Here is a 19,323-nt window from a genome sequence, read left to right as displayed (position 1 = left end):
AAATAAGTGGCATGTAACTTATCCCTGTACCTATTTCGTAATTTCGAGATTTCTTCTTTCTGCCGCTTTATTCTTTTGAATATTTTAAATATTTCAATGTTTTATATGCAACTACGACTTCGCACACCACCTGTCCTCCGATCACGCAATGCGAGGGGAGCGCATTGTCATCGATGGACTATGGCGATGTCTATGCCCCTCGGCAGACATTGCTACCATTTCTAAACTACTTGGTCCTCCTCATAATCCTCCACAAAGACCAATCCTATCATCATCTAGTCGCAATGCCCAGATCACCCAAAGCCAAGGACGACGAGAATACCGAGCAATCCCCTCTCCCCCAAACGACCCGAAGCGAGATGATCACGAGTATCGCGAACATGAGCGCATTCAATACCTTACGCGACTAGCGAAACGAAGCCCGTGGATTCCCGACGCTTTATTTAAAGGCGTTGATAGTTTCATTACCAAGCTTGACAGGATCCCAACCGAGACTATATATGCCTCTTTGAAAGAACTTACAAGGGCTGAGAGCACTTATTTCTCAATAGTGAAATTGGTCGAATACTTGATAACAGTGAGGAAAGAAAAGCCAAATGCCGTACTCTATGAGAGCCTCATAAGGGCGAATGTCGATAAGAAACATGGTTCTGCCGAAGTCGCTAGTAAGCTCCTCAAGGAAATGGAAAAGCTACGCATATCAATCACCCCCCAAGTATACCAGGCTGTGTTAGATGTGAGATGGCCCAACTAGTGATCCAGTCTTGCATGAGTTAATATAGGGACGTAGGTTACGGCTGTTCATCCTGATTATGTCCTCCGAAATACCGCACTCTTTGAGATGAAGAATCGATGGTATACGCCAACCCCAGATGATTTGATCAGCATCATCATTGGCCTGCTACGGGATAATCAGTACGAGCTTGCTCTGGAAAAACTGGAAGAGCTACAAAAGGACCCCGTTTATGTGCCACTTTGGCTCTATGACATATTTCTTTATACATTCGGAGATTTGGGTTTTCAGGATGAAGTGCTCTCGATCCTCAAACATCGTTTAAAGGTTTCAAACTTGACTGATGAGCCACTGTCTTTGAATACGTGGCAGTTTCTACTCGACGTATTCAGCAGAGACTCTTTTTACAGTGGCATCAAGTACATATGGGACCATTCAGTCTCCCTCGGCTACTTACACCCTCCTGATGGCGTTGTCATGGGTACATTGAATGCGGCATCGAACCATGGGGATACAGCCCTGGCTGTAAGTGCAATCCAAACCCTTTCGCGACGTGGGAAAAAACTTGAGCTACATCATTACGAAGCTCTGATGGACATCCACGTACGGCAAAAGGATCTTGCAAGAGCATTCACGACCCTATGTATCATGGCCAAGGCAAATTTATATCCTGACCTGTCTAGCACGCGGTCTATTTTTAGGGTTCTTCGTGAATCATCTTCGGATACGAATAATTCCATCGATATCTTGAATGAGCTGAGGTTACATTATCAAGTCCCTCCTGCCGCATTCAACGTCGTCCTGGAGACTATTCTGATCCATCGTGGATTTCAAGTTGCCTTGGACCTATACAGAAGCGTGCGCCAAATCTGTGCAGGTGGCCCTGATCTGGAAACCTATCATGTTCTCCTCGCTCACTGCACGGCAAGAAGATCCATGAACTTCCTCTACGAGGAGATGAAGGCATTTTCTATAGAGCCCAGCGAGACCGTGTATAATCATTTGATTCGCATCTCCAGTATGCAGGACAACTATGAGCAGGCGTTCTATTTCCTCGATAAGATGAGGTCTAGCGAGACGGCGGGCCTGAGCAACAATTGGTTTATGAATAGAGATTCAGCTCTAGCACTGCTCAGGAGGTGCATACAAGAAGAAGACATGAGGGCACATGACCTCATTGAGGAGTGTCGCAAGCGAGACTTGAACATTGACGCAGAAGTGCAGCAGCTGCTTGACGCCGTCCAAGCACAGAAAGAAGCAGCTAAATCAAACCCCAGCAATCGTATTAGATCACCTCCACGAGCCGACGCAATGTCAGGCTGGGGCTAGTTCATATCTCAAAAATCAAATATCTCCAAGTTCAAATACTTCAGTAGTCATATTGCATTAAAATATTGCCTATGTCGAGCGTTGCCTAGTTTCTTGATGTACAGACCCTCGGCTGTGAATTCGAGATGAAGTGATGTTTTAGTCTGATAACCTTGGGCTGCTTGTCCGTCCTGCCTAGATGAGATTTGTAGGTGCCCCTGAATCTGATTGTAGCTCTTGACATGATATTGGTTAGGGGGTTTTCAGGATGGACTCAAGTCAGGAATGCCATAAGTAAGCCTGCTGAGCGTCATACTTCTTGATTATAACTACCTAAATAGGTAGGTAAGTATAAACGTTTAGGTAATTTAGATTTGGATGGGTTTACTGCGTCAAGGAATCCATTCGATCCTTTCGTAGACATACTCACGCTTCAACCGTACTTACTCCCTTCGGTGGTGAAGAAACCCAGGCGAAGATGACTACCACAATAGAGCTAACACTGTAGAGCGAGGCTCTTTCTGTTTGTCATGAGAGAGAACCTCTACGACGCAGAACAGCATCGTTGCTGTCCGAGGATCTCTGGCATTTCCCCGAAGACTATAGTGGCTACATATACATGTAGCCGTCTTTGCTCTAGCTAGCCCCCAGGTAGATACTTGACACTCACAGTTACTAAAAGGCGTCGGGTGTTGCTGGCGCCATGAGCTGGAACGTATTGAACTACTGCTTCGATTGCTTCTCTTCGTAGACATACATACTATTAGCTATTAGCTACGACCAGGACGAGCTTCTAATCGTGCGTTTGGTCCTCGGTATGATGTATAGAGGCTACCTATACCTGGGAATACAAGAAGTAGTATTTTAAGGCATCGCAGATTCCTAACATCTAAGACTCGAGGTGTTGGCAATCGCCAGCAATAACTACATCAGCCCTACACTTTCCTTTTTGTGTGATATGTGTGCATGGTAAATTGGTCTTTGATAAAGGAAATCTATCCCCCTGGTGTCTAAGAGATGATTTATGACATCCGTGTTAGGTCTTGTGTTCCCTTAGCCATCGGCAAGGAAAGTTGTAGACATAGATAGACATCTATGTAGATGTGCGCTGGAACATACTGTTTATCAGTATTAGAGATACGTGAATACTGTGCGAAGTCAAGAAAAGTTGTTGGAAGTTATCATAGAATTTGAAAGGAAACAGTTGACATATGTAATGTTCATCCCATTCAGGGGGGGGGCTGGCTTTCAACTTTCCTTAACTACTGTGTTGCTAAGCGGTAAGGAGGAGAAACCTGCTACGCTAATCAGGAAGACATCTATCAGCACCTACCGATAATCGGCTCTATATCATCATATGCATCAACTGAGGAATTGATCTCTTAGTACATTGCATGATGGGGGTGGCTCAGTATTCTAAGACATGCATTCTGTACTAGAAGTATGCATACCTAAGTTGACTTACATTGGACGATGGCTTGACTATTATCATACCGCCTTAAAGTCTGCTGACTACTAATTCTCGACTAGCAATTGTCACGGGTGAACTAGCATGAGACCAATGACAAGATAGAAATGGCTTGAATTTACATGATGAGAGTCTGGTTCTTACATTATCGAGACCTATCTTTAGTCTTTCCAAGGGACAGACATTGTCAACATAACAATGGGGGTAGCAACAATCTCGTCGTAGATTCGATTTCACATTTATAGAAACTACGTGTAGGGGTTGATAGACCAGGGAGTGTTGTCTAATATATATAGCATATCATTTCTTGTCACTACTCCCAATATCTGGATGGAAGTGTCGTTATTCACGACTTTCTGGAGATCCAGATAAAAGGGGTCGGAAGACGGAAGAAATAATTCCGGGATATGCACAGGCCCTAACAACTTGAAACTTAATATTTATTACATTGTACGTACCTTGCATTGCATATCGGAGCTTATGTAAATTAGGCAGAGTGGCTTCCCCACAAACAACATGCCATCCCACGCCAAATTTATGAGCTTTTTGATTACGACCGGTCACCAATCAGTTTGATGTTGGATTGCCTAGGCCTACTATTTGAAGTACCCAGTAACTATTATAAGTACTTAGTACCATGTACTCAAATGCTGTACTGGTGGTTGTACTCTCTCCTTGCTTCCCTTTTTCCTGCGAACACGAGCAATGGCCGGCACGTATGCACGTACTGCTGCAATAGTTATTGGTTATTGGTTAGGTGCTACGGAAATACGAAGTATAAACGGAGGTGACCTGCTTATGAACGTTCTGCGACTATAAAAAAAAAACTCCTCATCTTTTAGTCGATAATTCATTCATATATAACCTACCTTAGTTTTTGATTACGTGGGCTCCATCATGTCCTTTACATACAACATATGTATGTTTACTATTCGAGCAGTACTAGTAGTACAACTTGATTATGAGTGGAGTTTTTGATATGTACATGCAAGTAGATACATGCGCGTGTACCGTTGTAGTATCATGTATGTACAATGTATGTATGGTGAACCCGACGCGTCTCACGGGAGTGGATTGGGGCTAGTACTTAAACAGGTACTTAATAAGACTTCACCTTGCCGGTGAAACTGCCACTATCCGATTCAGCAATCTAAGGTTCTGCCTCTGACGATTGGTTTCGTTCCCACTGGGGCAGTTTTCCCCGTACTAGGTTGGATTGAATATAAATGGTATATAATAATTGAAATGAATGAATTTAACATTGAACTATATATGTAAGTATATATACTTATATGTAGATAAGGTATATAATAATGTAGGTAGTAAATAAGAAAGTCCCAAGGACATGGAGGACATCTGGATTGGAAGAGTAATTGATGATTTTGAAGTTGTAGAATCAAAGGGAACAGAGAAAAGGAAAGCAAATCAAAAGAGAAACATCAGGTTATGATGAGGTGGCAGAAGAAGGCTTGCAAGTTGCAAGAGCCGACATCTGCAGTTGCAACTTTGAAAAAAACAAAAGCTCCAAGCTGGAACCTCCAGTTTCAACGTTCTCTGCTACATTAATGTAGTTTTGTACCCGTTGATTAAAATCCTCCGCCCAGTTGAAGATTTAACCCAATCAACAAGTTCAAAGTTAGTGAATATCCCTGTAATTAGACCCTTACGGCAAAGATCCCCTAGCCACACACTGACACCCACGAGTGCTTGGGAGCGCAGCATGCATCAATGAGTGATCATGGTCCATGGATGCATCCTTGTCGCACACGGACCTGGCACACCAGGGCACACCAGGGCACACAGGGCAGTGAGAGGGCACACTAACAGTTAAGGTACATAACACTAACTACACTAGTAGGGCATTCTAGTTGTTATTTGGTAGTGCAATCGTCGGTTACAGCAGTAAACATTTGGAAGTACGGCATAGTAAAAGGCCTAAAAAAGGGGCGCTGGGGTACATTCACGTTAGTATCGATGTACCTGTTGAACAACCAGACATTAAACCCTGAAGTTCTGAACAACCTTGAATAGTACTCAGGTACATGCGGGCATAGTTCAAGGTTGTAGATGACCCCAAGCCCCTTTTGATGCAAAGGCCAGGGCGCCCCAAATTTGATTTTGATTTTTTTTTTCTTGATTGAGGAGACCAAAGAGACAGGAGGTCGGGTCGCACACCTTTCAACAACCTCATTTTTCCCACGTACATTGTAAATCTTTCTTCCTCCCGTTAAACTACAACCTCCTAATTAGGTAGTTTGGCTTTTTTTTCTTCGTTCTGTCAGCCATTCATCCCAATTCATCTTTTTTCTAACTTACTGCAAGTCGACATTCTCTAGATTCCAAGTCCTCTCAACCACCCCACCCAAACGAGATATCGGAACGCGCAGAGTCGGTCCCTTTTTTTTTCTCTTCCTTCTAATTCATCTACTTCTTTTCACTCGCTTCATCGACAACACATACGTTTGAACGTCCTGCGACGTAGATAATTGAGATACGCGACTCCTAATTCATCCTACTGGGTATGTGAACACATCGATATTTCCCTTGCAAGACGCGACATCGATGGTCTAGACCTCCTTCCATCGGACTTCCCACATCACTTGCTACTCGTTGCTTGCTCCATTGCTAGCTTGTTGCCCGTCCTTCGTCCCGTCCTCTACCTGTCGTGTCGCATCCTATTCCCTTCGCAGTATCCTCCATGCTGCCACGCGACCTCGCAACTCTCACTCTCCCTTCTCGAGTTCAATCAGGACTGACCTTTCCGCCTCTCTAGATTAGACATCGCGCTTTCCTTTCTCCATATCTTAGGACTTGACATCTATTGACTATATTCACCATGGGTAAGCACTTTCTAACTGTTATTGATGCAACCACCTGTTTCATCCAAGAGAGCAATATTGCAAGAGTCGCCCGTGTCGTTGAGAAGGAAACAACATTGGAACGGCTTTGGAGTTTGGTCTCTCATCACCATTCTCTCCCAACTTGATTTGATGGCTTTTCCTGGACTTGTCACCTTTCTTCCATCTCATCCCATCTAAACATCACCAATACACTCGTTTACCGAACTCCACCTTCGTTTTTTGGTTGATCTATCACTTCTTGGGTCTCGTCCTTTTTTTTTTGGTTCTTTGGAATATCTGGCCATCGTTACGAACAACCGTCTCTATTCAAAAAACCCAAGCAAAAAAGTTGGAAAATAGAAAGAAACGACCATTCATACAATGCCAGCTTTCCTTAACGCCCACTATAAGGGACGAGCACGTAGTGTTCAACTGGACGGTCATAGCTTCATGGAAGGGTTCTCTATGTCTCACAAAGACGCGGAAACACCTTCATCTCGCGCAACTCGTTCCAATAGTGTCCTGGATCAAGAAAACCAGCCTCCGTCCGTTCGTCATTATCGCAGCATGTTGGTTGTGGACGCTCCATCTCTTGGTCCCCATAAGCCCATTTCATACGATGAGCTTTACGTTCAACTACCGCTGGCTGGTACATTTCTTCGGACACGCTCTTGCAATTTGCTCTCTAACATGCCCATACATTTGTGCGTGAATACATGTGCTGACTTTTGATATTTTCTAGCTGCAAACGGTTCGATAGCATCGCCTGCGCTGGCTGATAGCAAGCTACCTACCCTTCAACCTTCGTCGCCAACGAGCTCTGACTTGATGCCTTCGGTATCTGTCACTAGCTCTGGCCCGATTGTCAACGATGCCAAGGATGTTGTGCGAAGAAAGTTGACTGGATATGTCGGGTTTGCAAACCTGCCCAACCAGTGGCATCGCAAGAGTGTCCGAAAGGGCTTCAACTTCAATGTCATGGTAGTTGGTACGTACATGGAGTCTTGTTACGTATAATCATAGAGTTACTAATATGAATCATTTTAGGTGAATCTGGCCTGGGTAAATCCACGCTAGTCAACACTCTGTTCAACACGTCTCTATACCCCCCCAAGGATCGCAAGGGCCCGAGCCTAGACATCATCCCCAAGACTGTCTCCATCCAATCCATCAGCGCAGACATTGAAGAGGCTGGTGTTCGTCTTCGTCTAACTGTCGTTGACACGCCGGGTTTCGGAGACTTTGTCAACAATGACGAGTCGTGGAGACCCATTGTAGACAACATCGAACAGCGTTACGACGCCTACTTGGATGCTGAGAACAAGGTTAACCGAATGAACATTGTCGATAACCGCATCCATGCTTGCGTTTTCTTCATCCAGCCCACTGGCCACTCATTGAAGCCTCTGGACATTGAAGTTATGCGTCGTCTACACACCAAGGTCAACTTGATCCCGGTCATTGCCAAATCGGATACTCTTACCGATGAAGAAATCACTGGCTTCAAGTCTAGAGTACGTTCATTGATCAGCTGGTTTTTCAAGACGTTAGCTAATTATTCTTTTAGATTCTCGCAGACATCAAGCACCACGGTATTCAGATCTTCGAGGGCCCTCGATACGAGTTGGATGACGAGGAGACGATTGCCGAGAATAACGAGATCATGTCCAAGGTTCCATTTGCCGTTGTCGGTTCCAATGATGAGGTTGACAGCCTCGATGGACGCAAGGTTCGCGGTCGTCGATACCCGTGGGGTGTTATCGAAGTCGACAACGAGGAGCATTGTGACTTTGTCAAGTTGCGCCAGATGCTCATCCGAACGCACATGGAAGAACTCAAGGAGCACACCAACAACAGCCTATACGAGAATTACCGAACTGACAAGCTTACTGCTATGGGTGTTGCTCAAGATCCTAGTGTCTTCAAGGAGGTCAACCCAGCCGTTAAGCAGGAAGAGGAGCGTGCTCTTCACGAACAGAAGTTAGCCAAGATGGAGGCTGAGATGAAGATGGTATTCCAGCAGAAGGTAGCCGAGAAGGAGAGCAAGCTGAAGCAGAGTGAAGAGGAGCTGTATGCCCGCCATCGGGAAATGAAGGAGCAGCTAGAACGTCAACGGTTGGAGTTGGAGGAGAAGAAGGCAAGGATCGAGAGTGGACGACCGATCGAGAAAGAAGGCAAGCGGAAAGGTTTCTCATTGCGAAATTAACCTGTCACGACCCAGCCTTTCTATCTACGATCTACGCCCAAGCCTTTATGATGCCGTACTGTACCAGGCTGCCGCGTTCTTTCACTTCGTGCTTCTGTTTATTCAACCACTTTTAATTACTCACCACCTAATACGCCTCGCCATATGGCCGTCCGTCTCGATAGTTGGACGAGCACCTTCTGGCCGTGGATCGTGGTACTATCAGAATTACTCGGCAGCCATCATCCCAACGACAATAGGCGGGCTTCAGAGAGGCGAGGTTACTCGATACCTGGGGTTGCCTTGTTGGCGTTCTTGAACATTGTGGCGAGATATAGTTGGTTCAGGATGTTGGCAAGCTGTATCTTAATCCTTCCGACGTTGCACATTGAACCGCCTTATACGTCTCATTACACTATCCCAAATACCCACATGTTAGTTTGGAGAAGGGCAAGAGATATGAGCTATGGCGAATAGGCACAAGAAGCATCGTCTAATACTTCATTTTTGTGGAGTGGCCCGTACCGCAAATCAAAAAAACTCCTGACGGGCCTCATGGACCACAGGCCCCTTGGTTGTCCCTCCTGGAGTATCTGTTCTACCATTCATTTCCCTTCACGATCATATGTGCTTGTTTTTCTCAGCTGTTATGACAAAATACCCGGAATTGGCGGATAAGTCGATAGGCGGCTCGGTGTGTTCGTGGAGGAATCGGAGGGAGAAATGTCAGAACAACGCTCCCCCATATTAGATGTCTCTGTATTTTAGGAGTAATCTTTCTGACTCGTAGGATGGGAAATCGCAAGTCTCGCTGGCTTGTACCATCCGACGAGGAAGACCACTCGGCACCCACACACACATCTGGCCACCCAATTGGCCTTCTATTGGTTTTCTTTTATGTCACACCCCACAATCCTGTGTTTTCCTTGTGTTTTAGCCTCGGTGTGTTTCTCAGCTTAGGTCGTCTGAATTCAAAAGGATGATGTTTTTCTTAGGAACTGAGTTATTCGCCGTTTAGTGATGAAGTATAGTAGTAAATGCTTATTACCTATAATGTGTCCTTGACTTGCTTCTCTTCTCTCGTGCTCTGGTTTCGTGCTCTTGCTTCACGTCCTTGTCTACATGTGTAAGTGGGTAGATATCTTTGAACTCGTACATCTATCTACCAGGCATTCTCTAGTACCGCGAGGACAACGGATGGACTTGGTGGAAACATTGTATGTTTGCTGTCGTGTACGTACATAGATAGGAATAGATGCCTAGGTACCTACCTAGGTAAGTAAGGTTAGACAAGTGAAGATGGAAACGAGAGTAGGTAGGTAGACTACGTACCTACTTGGTTAAGTAAGTACCTAGGTTAGGCAACTAGTTAGATAGGCAAGGCGTCTGTTTGTCTGTCTGTCTGTCTATATTGATGGCCCAGTACATAATATCTCTCCTGATTTCCGGTGTTTCTTCTTTTTTTCACTTGCTGTTTGTTGTACATATGCCCACATGGGAAGTAGATAGGTACTTGGGTTAGGTACCTAAGCTACTGGTTACAGGTAATGTATCTACAATACTAAGTAGGTACTAAAGGAGTAATGAATGGATGTGTACCTATGTAGGTAGGTAAAGAGATGAGGGAGACATACATACATATAGTTCAAGGTTGTATAGCCCCTATGTACTACGTAAAGTAAGGGGTCTGCCCAGTGCCTACATGTAGGTAGGTAGGTACCTATCTACTAGGTAATTACCTATATGTAGGCATCATTACGCTTTGAAACTACAATGACATGCATACCTAGTATGATGCACGCGATAACGACCCGAACGGTGTGATTTCATCGTATTATACATGTTGTATATGCCCCTTATATAAGTAAGTACCTGGCCCTACCTGGTATCAAGTACATGTAGTACCTAAGTAGGTAGGTAGACAGGCAGGTATATACATAGAGAAGGATTTTAACCTAGGGCTATCTATCCCTTTGCCAGGACTTCAGGTGCCTCCAAGTCATATATCACTGGCAACGCGAGTGTCCCCAGTGAATAAAAACAAATAGCACATCGGGAAGCTTTCCGAGGCGGGTTGTAGCATTGTATAATACAGTTAGTTCCTTGGACTTCTTTTTTTATTCTACCTGTGGCATCGTAGGTAGTAGTGTCTCTCCCAGCTCAGGCTATTCCCGCATGCCGAGCTAAGGGGGTGGGTGCCCGGGAGGCTACCTTTCCATCCCTTCTTTCTTGAGTTTCATGACATATGAAGGTCCTGGACCTCATCTATGTCTCTACCTTCTTCTCAGGTACCAGTTGAAAGCCAACTGGTTGATGTTTTCAGGGAAGGGCGTGGGAACCTCGGCCTTGCCGAGCTTGGCCACGGGATGTCGCAGATAGACGGCAGCGCAGATGTTGTGGTTGACCTCAAGGTACTTGGGGATGAAGGCAAATGGCGACATGTAAGGACGAGGGCGCCACGGCGTCTTGTAAGGTTTAGTGGGGTCATGCGGGTTCTCCTCTTCCTCGCGCTCGTGTTCGGCCATGCGCTTCTCCAGCTTCTTCAGCTCATCCTTGCTGAGATCGCCAATGGGATCTGGCCGCGACGAACGTTGCGATGTGGACTCTATCGTATTATTTGCGGCTTGTTCGTTGGTAAGAGTTAATCCTGAGACCAAGGACGAAAGCTCCTCAGAGATAGAGGCCGGGGTGGCGCTGGATCGACTAGTCCGACTGAGTAGAGATTTCATGTCCTTCATTAATGCCCGAAGCTTCTTCTTCTGCTTCACACCGAGAGCTTCTTCTTCGGCAAGGAGCTTTCTGCACCGCGCGGCAAATTCCTGGACCTGTTTTCGCGTGGGCTTCATGTCTACTGGAACGGGTTCTGGCGCATCTGTTGTATCGGGATCTTGCTCTGCTGCCTCCTCGGAAGCCTCTTCGGCAGCCGCCTCGACTTCCTCTTCAGCTGGCTCCTCGGCACTGTCTTCTCGAATACTGCGACCGAAGCGTCTCCTTTTATTTTTTTTCTTGTTAGGATCTAGTTTGGGTTCACCAGTTGCGTATAGAACGCGCTCGGGCTCGACCTGGAACATATCGCCGGGGTTGAGACGGTAGGCAGGGTATGGCATCTGTTGATGAGGAGGTATGCATTGGTTAGTGGGAATCTTTATTCTTTTTATATTATATATGATGATACAGGAGGAAAGGAGGGTTACTCACTACTTTGCCATTGACCTTCACAGCACCGTGGACACAAAACTGCCTAGCCTGCCTCGTACTACTTGCAAACATAGCTCTGAAGACTGCGATATCTAATCGTCTCTCCATGGGAGCGAATGTCATCTGCATGTAGGGAGTAAGGTTGCGCTTCATTACCTTGCTATGCTCCCAATTCGGCGGCTCGTCCTTTCCAGATCCTCTACCAGCTGCCATCTCAGAACCATCGAACTCGGCCATGTACTTGGTGTCCATGTCGACGACACCGAGTAGACGTCGGCTGAACATGCGAGTCCATTTGCGCTCGACGACATGCTCTCCGTGGTAGTGACGGAGCAGACCTTTTGCTCTCCATTTCTGCTGGAAGAAAGTTTCGTTGTCGGATGTGCCGATCTTGGGGAGAGGATACTTGGCAATATTGAAGAGATTGTATTTGTTCCAGCTCTGGCGGAGTTTCTATAATATGGTACGGATGATTTGGTGGTGAGCTAATAGGTTCTTCTTTTTATATATATACATGCATATATACATATTTTTGATTCTTTTTTTGTAAAAGATCATGTCAATTGGAGAGTGAATTGAAACTTACCGGTCGTTTCAGACCATGATATCTTCTGGGCTTCATTGCGGCTGTTGTTCCGAGCAAGAAGGCGAACAAGAAACAGTTCAAGAATCGCGGGGCCGAAGAATCGCAACCCAAACTTTTATTTCTGATAAGATGTGAAGCCGCCAAAATTTTGATGATTGGCCATCACGTGCTATGATTTACCTAACATAACGTACTGTACCTGCGTAGCTGCTGCGTAATTACCTAATACCTAGTAGCCACATAAATGAGGTAACTTTGAATATTGATAACCGATAAGAAAGAGCTTGGACCACTCCTCATCGTCACTTTTTATGATTCGACTAGGTTGGGTACTTATAGAAATTCAAAACCAAGAAAGTCAAATTTCTTTACTATAAAATGTCTATTGTGTTGCTGCTCGGATACCTGTATTCGACTACATATGTATACATATATTGACTTGGCTCAATGGTACAGCCTCAAGGTTGTGGTTGTAAGTCTTGCAAATCTGTAAATCTATCGTATCGGAGAATTTGTATTCAACATCTTCTCTCCGTTGGCCTGTTCAAACTTCACCCCGATGGTATCACGCTTAAGCCCTTTATCTCCGCCTGTCTCTCCGCCTGTTTCTCCGCTTGGTCATTCAGTTGTTGGAATACATCCATGGACATTAGATCATGATCTCCTACGTAAGAGCTTATGTATCTACCAATAGCACCTACCATTCCTGCTTATGTAGTATCTACATGTCTCTCTCCTAAGTGCCGATTACCCTGCTCCGGGTTGCTCACCTACATCGGAGTATCGGATATCTACACTTTAAACTGCTGCCTTGACCGGAACTGTGCTGGATTATGTTCCATCCTTTAGATCTTACCTACCCACATCTATGTATCTCCCTTTTTCCCACCTCGTCTTTCAATAGGTCAGTCAGGGCTCCGTCTATGGTATCAATTCCCGTCTTGTTCCCTTTCCGCGGTTCCACCGAAATACCCCTGAGCCGAACATGCAAGATAACTTAACTTTTAACCTATGTAAACGTGATGTGCCATTCGTATAGGGAATCGTAGTAAGGTAGGTATATATAAGACCGCTTAGCCGCAAGCTTTACTCGTAGATTCTTGGTTCGCTTTAACCTAGCTGCCTACCTAGATATATTACCGGCGAGAGAAGCTTGAAGTAAATAGAAAAGGAGGCAGCCGTCTCAAATCCAGCAAACACTCATCGTTTAAATACTTGATTGCTCGCTCCTATATACTCTACTGTCACTGCTACAGCTAGGAGTAGTCTATAAATTACCGGCAGTAAGGAATTGAGGGCGTTGCGCTTAGGGGTGATGGTGATGAAGGATTCGGCGATAAGCAAGGAGACCGACGATGCATCAATCCGAGCTCCGGCAAAGACCCAGTACAAGGAAACCCATGACTTGGAAAAGTCAGTGAGCCGAGAGACCACAGGAGGACGGTCCGACAACAACAACAACAACAACTCCGAAACCGCCAGCGCCACATCCAGCCACTTACGGGGAGATGTCCCCTCATTGCGAATCATCTCGCGGACCGTCTCCGAAGTTCGCGATGGGATCGAGTCGTGGCGGGACCTCGACCTAGCGCAAGACCAGCCGGCCGAAGACGGAGGCGAGAAGACCTCGTCCCCGGACCCTGACGACCCTAACCTCGTAACCTGGACCGGCCCCGACGACCCGGAGAACCCGAAGAACTGGGCCTTCTCGAAGAAATGGGGCGCCGTCTTCATCGTCTCGATGTTTACCCTGGTCTCCCCGATCTCTTCGTCGATGATCGCCCCGGCGCTGTTGGACATTGGTAGAGAGCTGGATATTCCTGAAGGGTGTAGGTTTGATATCATCCCCCCCCCCCCCTTTCTTCTTGGCGAAAGTTCCCAGCTCACACTACGGAAACCCGCTTCCTTGAAGTCGAACAGAACCTAGTCCTCTCAATATTCATCCTCGCCTATGCCCTGGGACCCTTAATGTGAGTACAGACGGACCTTCCCCACCCTCCATTCTCCATTGTCTTTCCTTTCCCTTTTCCTTTCCCTCTCCGTGCCAAAATCTAACCCACCATAAAAAGCTACGGCCCCCTCTCCGAGATGTACGGGCGCGTAATAATCCTACAACTCTCGAACCTCAGCTTCCTCGCCTTCAGCCTCGGGTGCGGCTTCTCCCGCACAGCCCACCAACTCATCGCGTGCCGCTTCTTCTCGGGGCTCGGCGGCTCCGCGACCCTCGCCATCGGCGGCGGCGTGCTGAGCGACCTGTTCGTCGCCGAGGAGCGCGGGCGCGCCATGTCGATGTACTCCTTGGCGCCGCTGCTCGGCCCCGCCATCGGCCCCATCGCCGGCGCCTTCATCACCGCGAACACGACGTGGCGCTGGGCGTTCTGGGCGACCTGCGTCGCGGACGCCGCGATCCAGGTCGCTGGTTTGTTTTTCCTTAGGGAGACGTACCCGCCGGTGCTGCTGGCGCGGCGACGGCAGCACCTCGTTACTTTGACCGGGAATATGGCTCTGCGCACCCCGTACGATGACAACGGTAGCAGCAGCAGCATCTGGGCCAAACTGCGCGTGTCCATGACGCGGCCGTTTCGGCTGCTGGCCACGCAGGTGATTGTGCAGTGCATCTCGCTGTACATGATGTTCGTGTACGGGCTGCTGTACATCCTCTTCACCTCCTTCCCGACCCTGTTCACCGCGCCGCCGCCTCAGGGTTACGGGATGAGCGTCGGCACGGGCGGGCTGAACTACCTTAGCCTAGGACTGGGCTTCTTCTTGGGCGCGCAGATCTGCGCGCCGCTGCAGGACCGGATCTACGTGTATCTGAAGGTTCGGCGCGGCCACGGGGTCGGGCGCCCAGAGTTCCGGGTTCCTATCATGCTGCCGGCCGCGGTCCTTGTGCCCGTGGGCCTGCTGGTGTACGGGTGGACGGCCGAGTACAAGACACACTGGATCGGCCCCGATATTGGCGCCATGCTCTTCGCCGCCGGCGGCATCGCGGCATTCCAGTGCCTGCAGGGCTTCCTCGTCGACTCGTACCAGCGGTACGCGGCCAGCGCTGTCGGCGCCGCTACCGTCTTGCGCTCGCTCGCCGGCTTCGGCTTTCCCCTCTTCGCCCCGTCCCTGTACGACCGCTTGGGGTACGGCTGGGGAAACACGCTCATGGCGCTCTTGGCTGTCGTTATTGGAATTCCCGGTCCACTACTGCTGTGGAAGTATGGCGAGGTGTTGAGGAAGAGGAGTCCGTTTGCTGCGGGGGATTAACAAGTCGGATTCGGTGGGAGCACAACAGGATTGCAAACGCTGTCTTGACACCCGAAAAATAAAACCAAAGATGGTAGCATAGCATAATCACCAAATTCAAAATCTATTTGCAGTCGTTGATTTAGATTTAGTAAAGTACCTAGCAACTATCATTGTTGATGAATCTGCCTAATGTATGTAGTTGTAAAAGAAATGCCGTGAAACGCCTCATCCGAGCTATACCGAACCACTGCCGTATTCGTCCTGGAAGTGTGTATATGGGTGTATGTGGAGCAACTGTTGAGACGAAGTGATGTAATGTAAACAAGATGCATCATTCGTGCATTTTAAATAATCAGTAATCTGTGGCCGTTCATGGGGGGTTGCCTCAAGCCTCTTTGACATCTACCTTCTTCGCTGGTGGGACACTTGTGGCAGCATCGTCCTCCCGAGCACGCTTTCCATTGGATTCTTTCATGATCTTTTCTCCCTCCTTACTCGTATGAATCGTAGGTCGTTCATTTTCACGAGAAATGGCCTGGTCTTCCGTTGCGCGACCATTCTCATTCGGGCCACGATCTCTGCCACGTCCACGGCCGTTGCCTCGACCTCGGCCACGGCTTCGGCCACCACGGTCACGGCGGCCTCCACGGTCGTTGTTTCCATTTCGTTGATCGTCATCGCGACGCTTCTTCCAATCATTGGAATCTGAGTTTCGATGATTGCCTCGAGACTGGCGGGGGCCTCCTCGTCCAAATCTGCCACCGCGCTGACCACGATTTCCGAATTGGTTTCCACCTTTCATCTGCACCTTGCCATCACGAATTTCCTGGGCCTTCAACTTCTTGTATTCAACCTTGGAGAGAAACTTCATTGGATGTTCCTTCCAAAGGGGCTTAGGTTCCAACGCCAGGAATTTGTCAGCGGTCTCCTTGTCGGCCCACTCAACGAATACGGAGCCTTTGAAGATGCTTTTTTCAGCAGGGGAGGTACGTCGAAGACGAATTGACTTAAATTCTCCAAATTGAGTGAAGAATGCCTCAACGTCAAATTGTGTAGACGATTGCTCTTCACCAAATCCCTTAACATAGGTGCTGCGCTCATCGACCTCGCGCTGCTTATCATCCGCTTCGATGTAAGGTTGCTTTCGACGGACTGTTTCTTCACCTTCCGAGCCTTCTACTACGAGGTGTTTGCTAGCCTTGAGGGCCTCAACCACGGCCGAGTAAGGTTTGAATCGACGCATTCGAGAGAAGCTGCACAGTAAGGAGAGTAACACGGGCTTGTTGTTCTCGCCATCCGTCTTCTCCCACAGAAACTTATCAGTGGGCAGATTGCTGTCGCTGAAGTAAAATTCCACCTAGAACATAATGTTAGCATGTTTTTGGTGGTAAGAGAGCATATCGCGTCATTAGACACTGACCTGTTTACGAATGGCCTTGGGATCATCCGAATCTGGAAGAACAGAGGCATCTGATCTCTGCCTGCTGCCCATCTTGGTGACTTTCAACATTTCTTTGGGAGTATCTTTGGTAGAGGAAGGCTCTTGAGTGACCTTCTCAGATTTCTCCTCGACACCATCTTTGATGGTTTCGGGCGCATCAGTGGTCTCTCCGTCATTGACTTGGACTTGGGCAGTGTCTTGGTTAACATCCCCAGCGCCGTCCTGGACAATGTCCTTCTCGCTATGTTCCTCGGCCTTGGCATCGGCAGCCTGTTGGACCTCGGGCGTATCGTTGGTAATTAGAGATTCATTGTTAACTCCCTCGGGGGCTTCGACCGCAGCCTCGACGCCCTCGGTGGGCTTATTATTTTGGTCAACCATGCCTGCGTTTGCGCCTGAGGAAAAGGTCGAGGGTGGGAGGCGAGGGTGTTTAGAAAGTCTATCAGAAGAAATCTGATACTGAAAGAAATAATTCAGTATTGGCAATAATTCTCGGTGGATTCAAAGTAGAGTAAGCGAGCTTTGAATGTGTAGATAATAAAACTGGTAGGTATTGAAATGGGCGAAGAAGAGAATTGATGGTGGCGGGGCAAGGACCAGTGACGGTGGGGAGTCACTCGAGTAGGGATTCTTCTCGCGCGATATGTGACAATATGGATAGAGTGTATGGATGTTTGCGAGTGTATTGGACAATCGCGACACGAAAAAGGACCCTGATGTGTTTGGAGTGATCACCAAGTTAGTCCAGTCGCTTTTGTGTACAATAAAATTTTGGAGTTGGAAAAGGAACGAAGCTTGTTGCGTTTGTTGCGACTTGCAGAATTGAAAGTGGATAGTAAGTTATAGTGGATACCTTAGTAGCTTTAGTGCCAGGGTCCGCCGAGTATGGATTTTTTTTTTCGCTAGGTGGGGCACCAGTGAAGTCAAATTTTCATTCGAGGTTGCCAGGGATAAGCTTCTAAGCTTTCAGAGCTCCGAGTACCCCGCCTTCATATGATTGGTGGATGAAATGGTATCTACAAAGCAGCTGCAAAGGGAAGCTTCAAAGTTTACCTTCTCACCCAATCATGTGATAAAAAAGCCAATTCAGAATCCCTATTCTGCAAGTGCTAACTTAGGGTACTTGCCTCAATGGTAGCCCTGCTGCCCTGGAGACTACAAAGTAACTATATTCTGTCCCTTGGCACTTTCTGATAAAGTTCAACATCATTGATGTTTCTAATACATACCTAGGTACTATGTAGATTAGATCAGGATCTATCCATCTACAACCTGGTTGCCATAGTAATGAGTTACTCTTATCTTATGCCTCTGGCTTATTGAATCAATGGCATTATCGTTGTCACCGTTCGAGCCAACATAGCCGTATAGTAATCATCCTTCAAAACACCACTCGCGTGGTCCTTCAAGTTCCTGCCTCTACATCCCACGACTCTGGTCCCATTTGCTTCGAGCCGAAATGGCTATCCTGTGTCCGATCGATTGGCGGCATGGCTTCGCACGCTAAAGCGCCAGTGTAACCGATCTTACGCAGTGTCTGGATGATAAGGGGCCAGTTGAGGTTTCCATCTCCCGGGGCAAGACGATTGTTATCACCAAGATGGAAGTCAAGTACCTTTTTTCCACACTTGCGTAAGGCGGTGATCATGTCGGATTCTTCAATGTTGAGGTGAAAGGGATCAAAGGCGACACCAAGGTTTGGAACATTCACCTCATCAATGACCTGCAACGCCTGAGATATGTTGGTGATCAAGTATGTTTCGAACCGGTTCAATGGCTCCAACGCTACACGAAGCCCCTTTTCCGCAGCGTAAAGGGCAATCTCTCGCACACACTGTACCACCCATTTCCACTCATCCCGCGAGTCTGCGCCGGGCTGCAGCTTTCTCACCGTACAGGGGACTAATGCCACTATCTCTCCTCCTAATCCTGCTGATGGGTCGACCAAGCTCTTCATGTAGCCGATCGTAGCTTCTCGGTCCCCTTCACTTGAAGCGGCCAAATTTCGGGACCCGTACATGATTGTAACGACGCCCCAACAAGTTAAACCATATTTCTGCAGGAGGGCGCTCGTTCCATTAACAGTATAGCGGGATGGCTCACCCGCTAGTTCAATTGAGGTGTAGCCAAGTGATGACGCCCTTTTTAGAATTTCTTCGAGGGGCTCAGGTCTCATCCAGGTGTTAAGAAATGCATACTGATAACTCAAGTCGCGGGGGTTGAATATACCTAGGTAAAACTGCTCGACTGCGAATGAGAATGATCATGGAAGTTAAAGTCACATTTGCAAGTCTGTTCATATTAACTTTCTTATATAGATGTTTCCT

At 47.4% G+C, this 19,323-nt stretch overlaps 6 protein-coding genes across 6 annotated transcripts; 3 read left to right on the top strand and 3 right to left on the bottom strand.

Moving 5' to 3' along the window:
• Nucleotides 1-44: 44 nt before the first annotated feature.
• Nucleotides 45-2,132, top strand: GGS25DRAFT_468612 (uncharacterized protein). The gene is made up of 2 exons (XM_049259087.1): nucleotides 45-736; nucleotides 791-2,132. The coding sequence occupies exons 1-2, from the start codon at nucleotides 149-151 to the stop codon at nucleotides 2,060-2,062; spliced, it is 1,860 nt and encodes a 619-aa protein (XP_049121068.1). The 5' UTR covers nucleotides 45-148; the 3' UTR covers nucleotides 2,063-2,132.
• A 4,730-nt stretch (nucleotides 2,133-6,862) lies between these two features.
• On the top strand, nucleotides 6,863-8,940 carry GGS25DRAFT_12821 (Septin-domain-containing protein). Its single transcript, XM_049256202.1, has 3 exons — nucleotides 6,863-7,337; nucleotides 7,397-7,863; nucleotides 7,917-8,940. Exons 1-3 carry the CDS (start codon nucleotides 7,178-7,180, stop codon nucleotides 8,553-8,555), a joined length of 1,266 nt encoding a protein of 421 aa, XP_049121067.1. The 5' UTR covers nucleotides 6,863-7,177; the 3' UTR covers nucleotides 8,556-8,940.
• A 1,395-nt stretch (nucleotides 8,941-10,335) lies between these two features.
• GGS25DRAFT_12692 (alpha-L RNA-binding motif-containing protein) lies at nucleotides 10,336-12,689 on the bottom strand. The gene is made up of 3 exons (XM_049256195.1): nucleotides 12,319-12,689; nucleotides 11,733-12,185; nucleotides 10,336-11,641 (listed from the first exon to the last, which is right to left on the bottom strand). Exons 1-3 carry the CDS (start codon nucleotides 12,352-12,354, stop codon nucleotides 10,808-10,810), a joined length of 1,323 nt encoding a protein of 440 aa, XP_049121066.1. The 5' UTR covers nucleotides 12,355-12,689; the 3' UTR covers nucleotides 10,336-10,807.
• Nucleotides 12,690-13,673: 984 nt separating this feature from the next.
• On the top strand, nucleotides 13,674-15,573 carry GGS25DRAFT_512293 (MFS general substrate transporter; the record flags this gene model as incomplete). Its single annotated transcript, XM_049262775.1, has 4 exons — nucleotides 13,674-13,704; nucleotides 13,737-14,147; nucleotides 14,231-14,288; nucleotides 14,388-15,573. The coding sequence occupies 4 exons, from the start codon at nucleotides 13,674-13,676 to the stop codon at nucleotides 15,571-15,573; spliced, it is 1,686 nt and encodes a 561-aa protein (XP_049121065.1).
• Nucleotides 15,574-15,667: 94 nt separating this feature from the next.
• On the bottom strand, nucleotides 15,668-17,892 carry GGS25DRAFT_468595 (uncharacterized protein). The gene is made up of 2 exons (XM_049259086.1): nucleotides 16,976-17,892; nucleotides 15,668-16,912 (listed from the first exon to the last, which is right to left on the bottom strand). Exons 1-2 carry the CDS (start codon nucleotides 17,375-17,377, stop codon nucleotides 15,941-15,943), a joined length of 1,374 nt encoding a protein of 457 aa, XP_049121064.1. The 5' UTR covers nucleotides 17,378-17,892; the 3' UTR covers nucleotides 15,668-15,940.
• A 509-nt stretch (nucleotides 17,893-18,401) lies between these two features.
• GGS25DRAFT_516590 (xylose isomerase-like protein) lies at nucleotides 18,402-19,172 on the bottom strand (the record flags this gene model as incomplete). Its single annotated transcript, XM_049263224.1, has 1 exon — nucleotides 18,402-19,172. One exon carries the CDS (start codon nucleotides 19,170-19,172, stop codon nucleotides 18,402-18,404), a length of 771 nt encoding a protein of 256 aa, XP_049121063.1.
• Nucleotides 19,173-19,323: the final 151 nt, after the last annotated feature.

This window comes from Hypoxylon fragiforme, assembly GCF_022984875.1.
Source record: "Hypoxylon fragiforme strain CBS 206.31 chromosome Unknown GGS25scaffold_1, whole genome shotgun sequence".
In the NCBI taxonomy this organism is placed as follows: domain Eukaryota; kingdom Fungi; phylum Ascomycota; class Sordariomycetes; order Xylariales; family Hypoxylaceae; genus Hypoxylon; species Hypoxylon fragiforme.
Note: the sequence above shows the minus strand (reverse complement) of the source record. Positions and strands in the feature narration are given on the sequence as shown.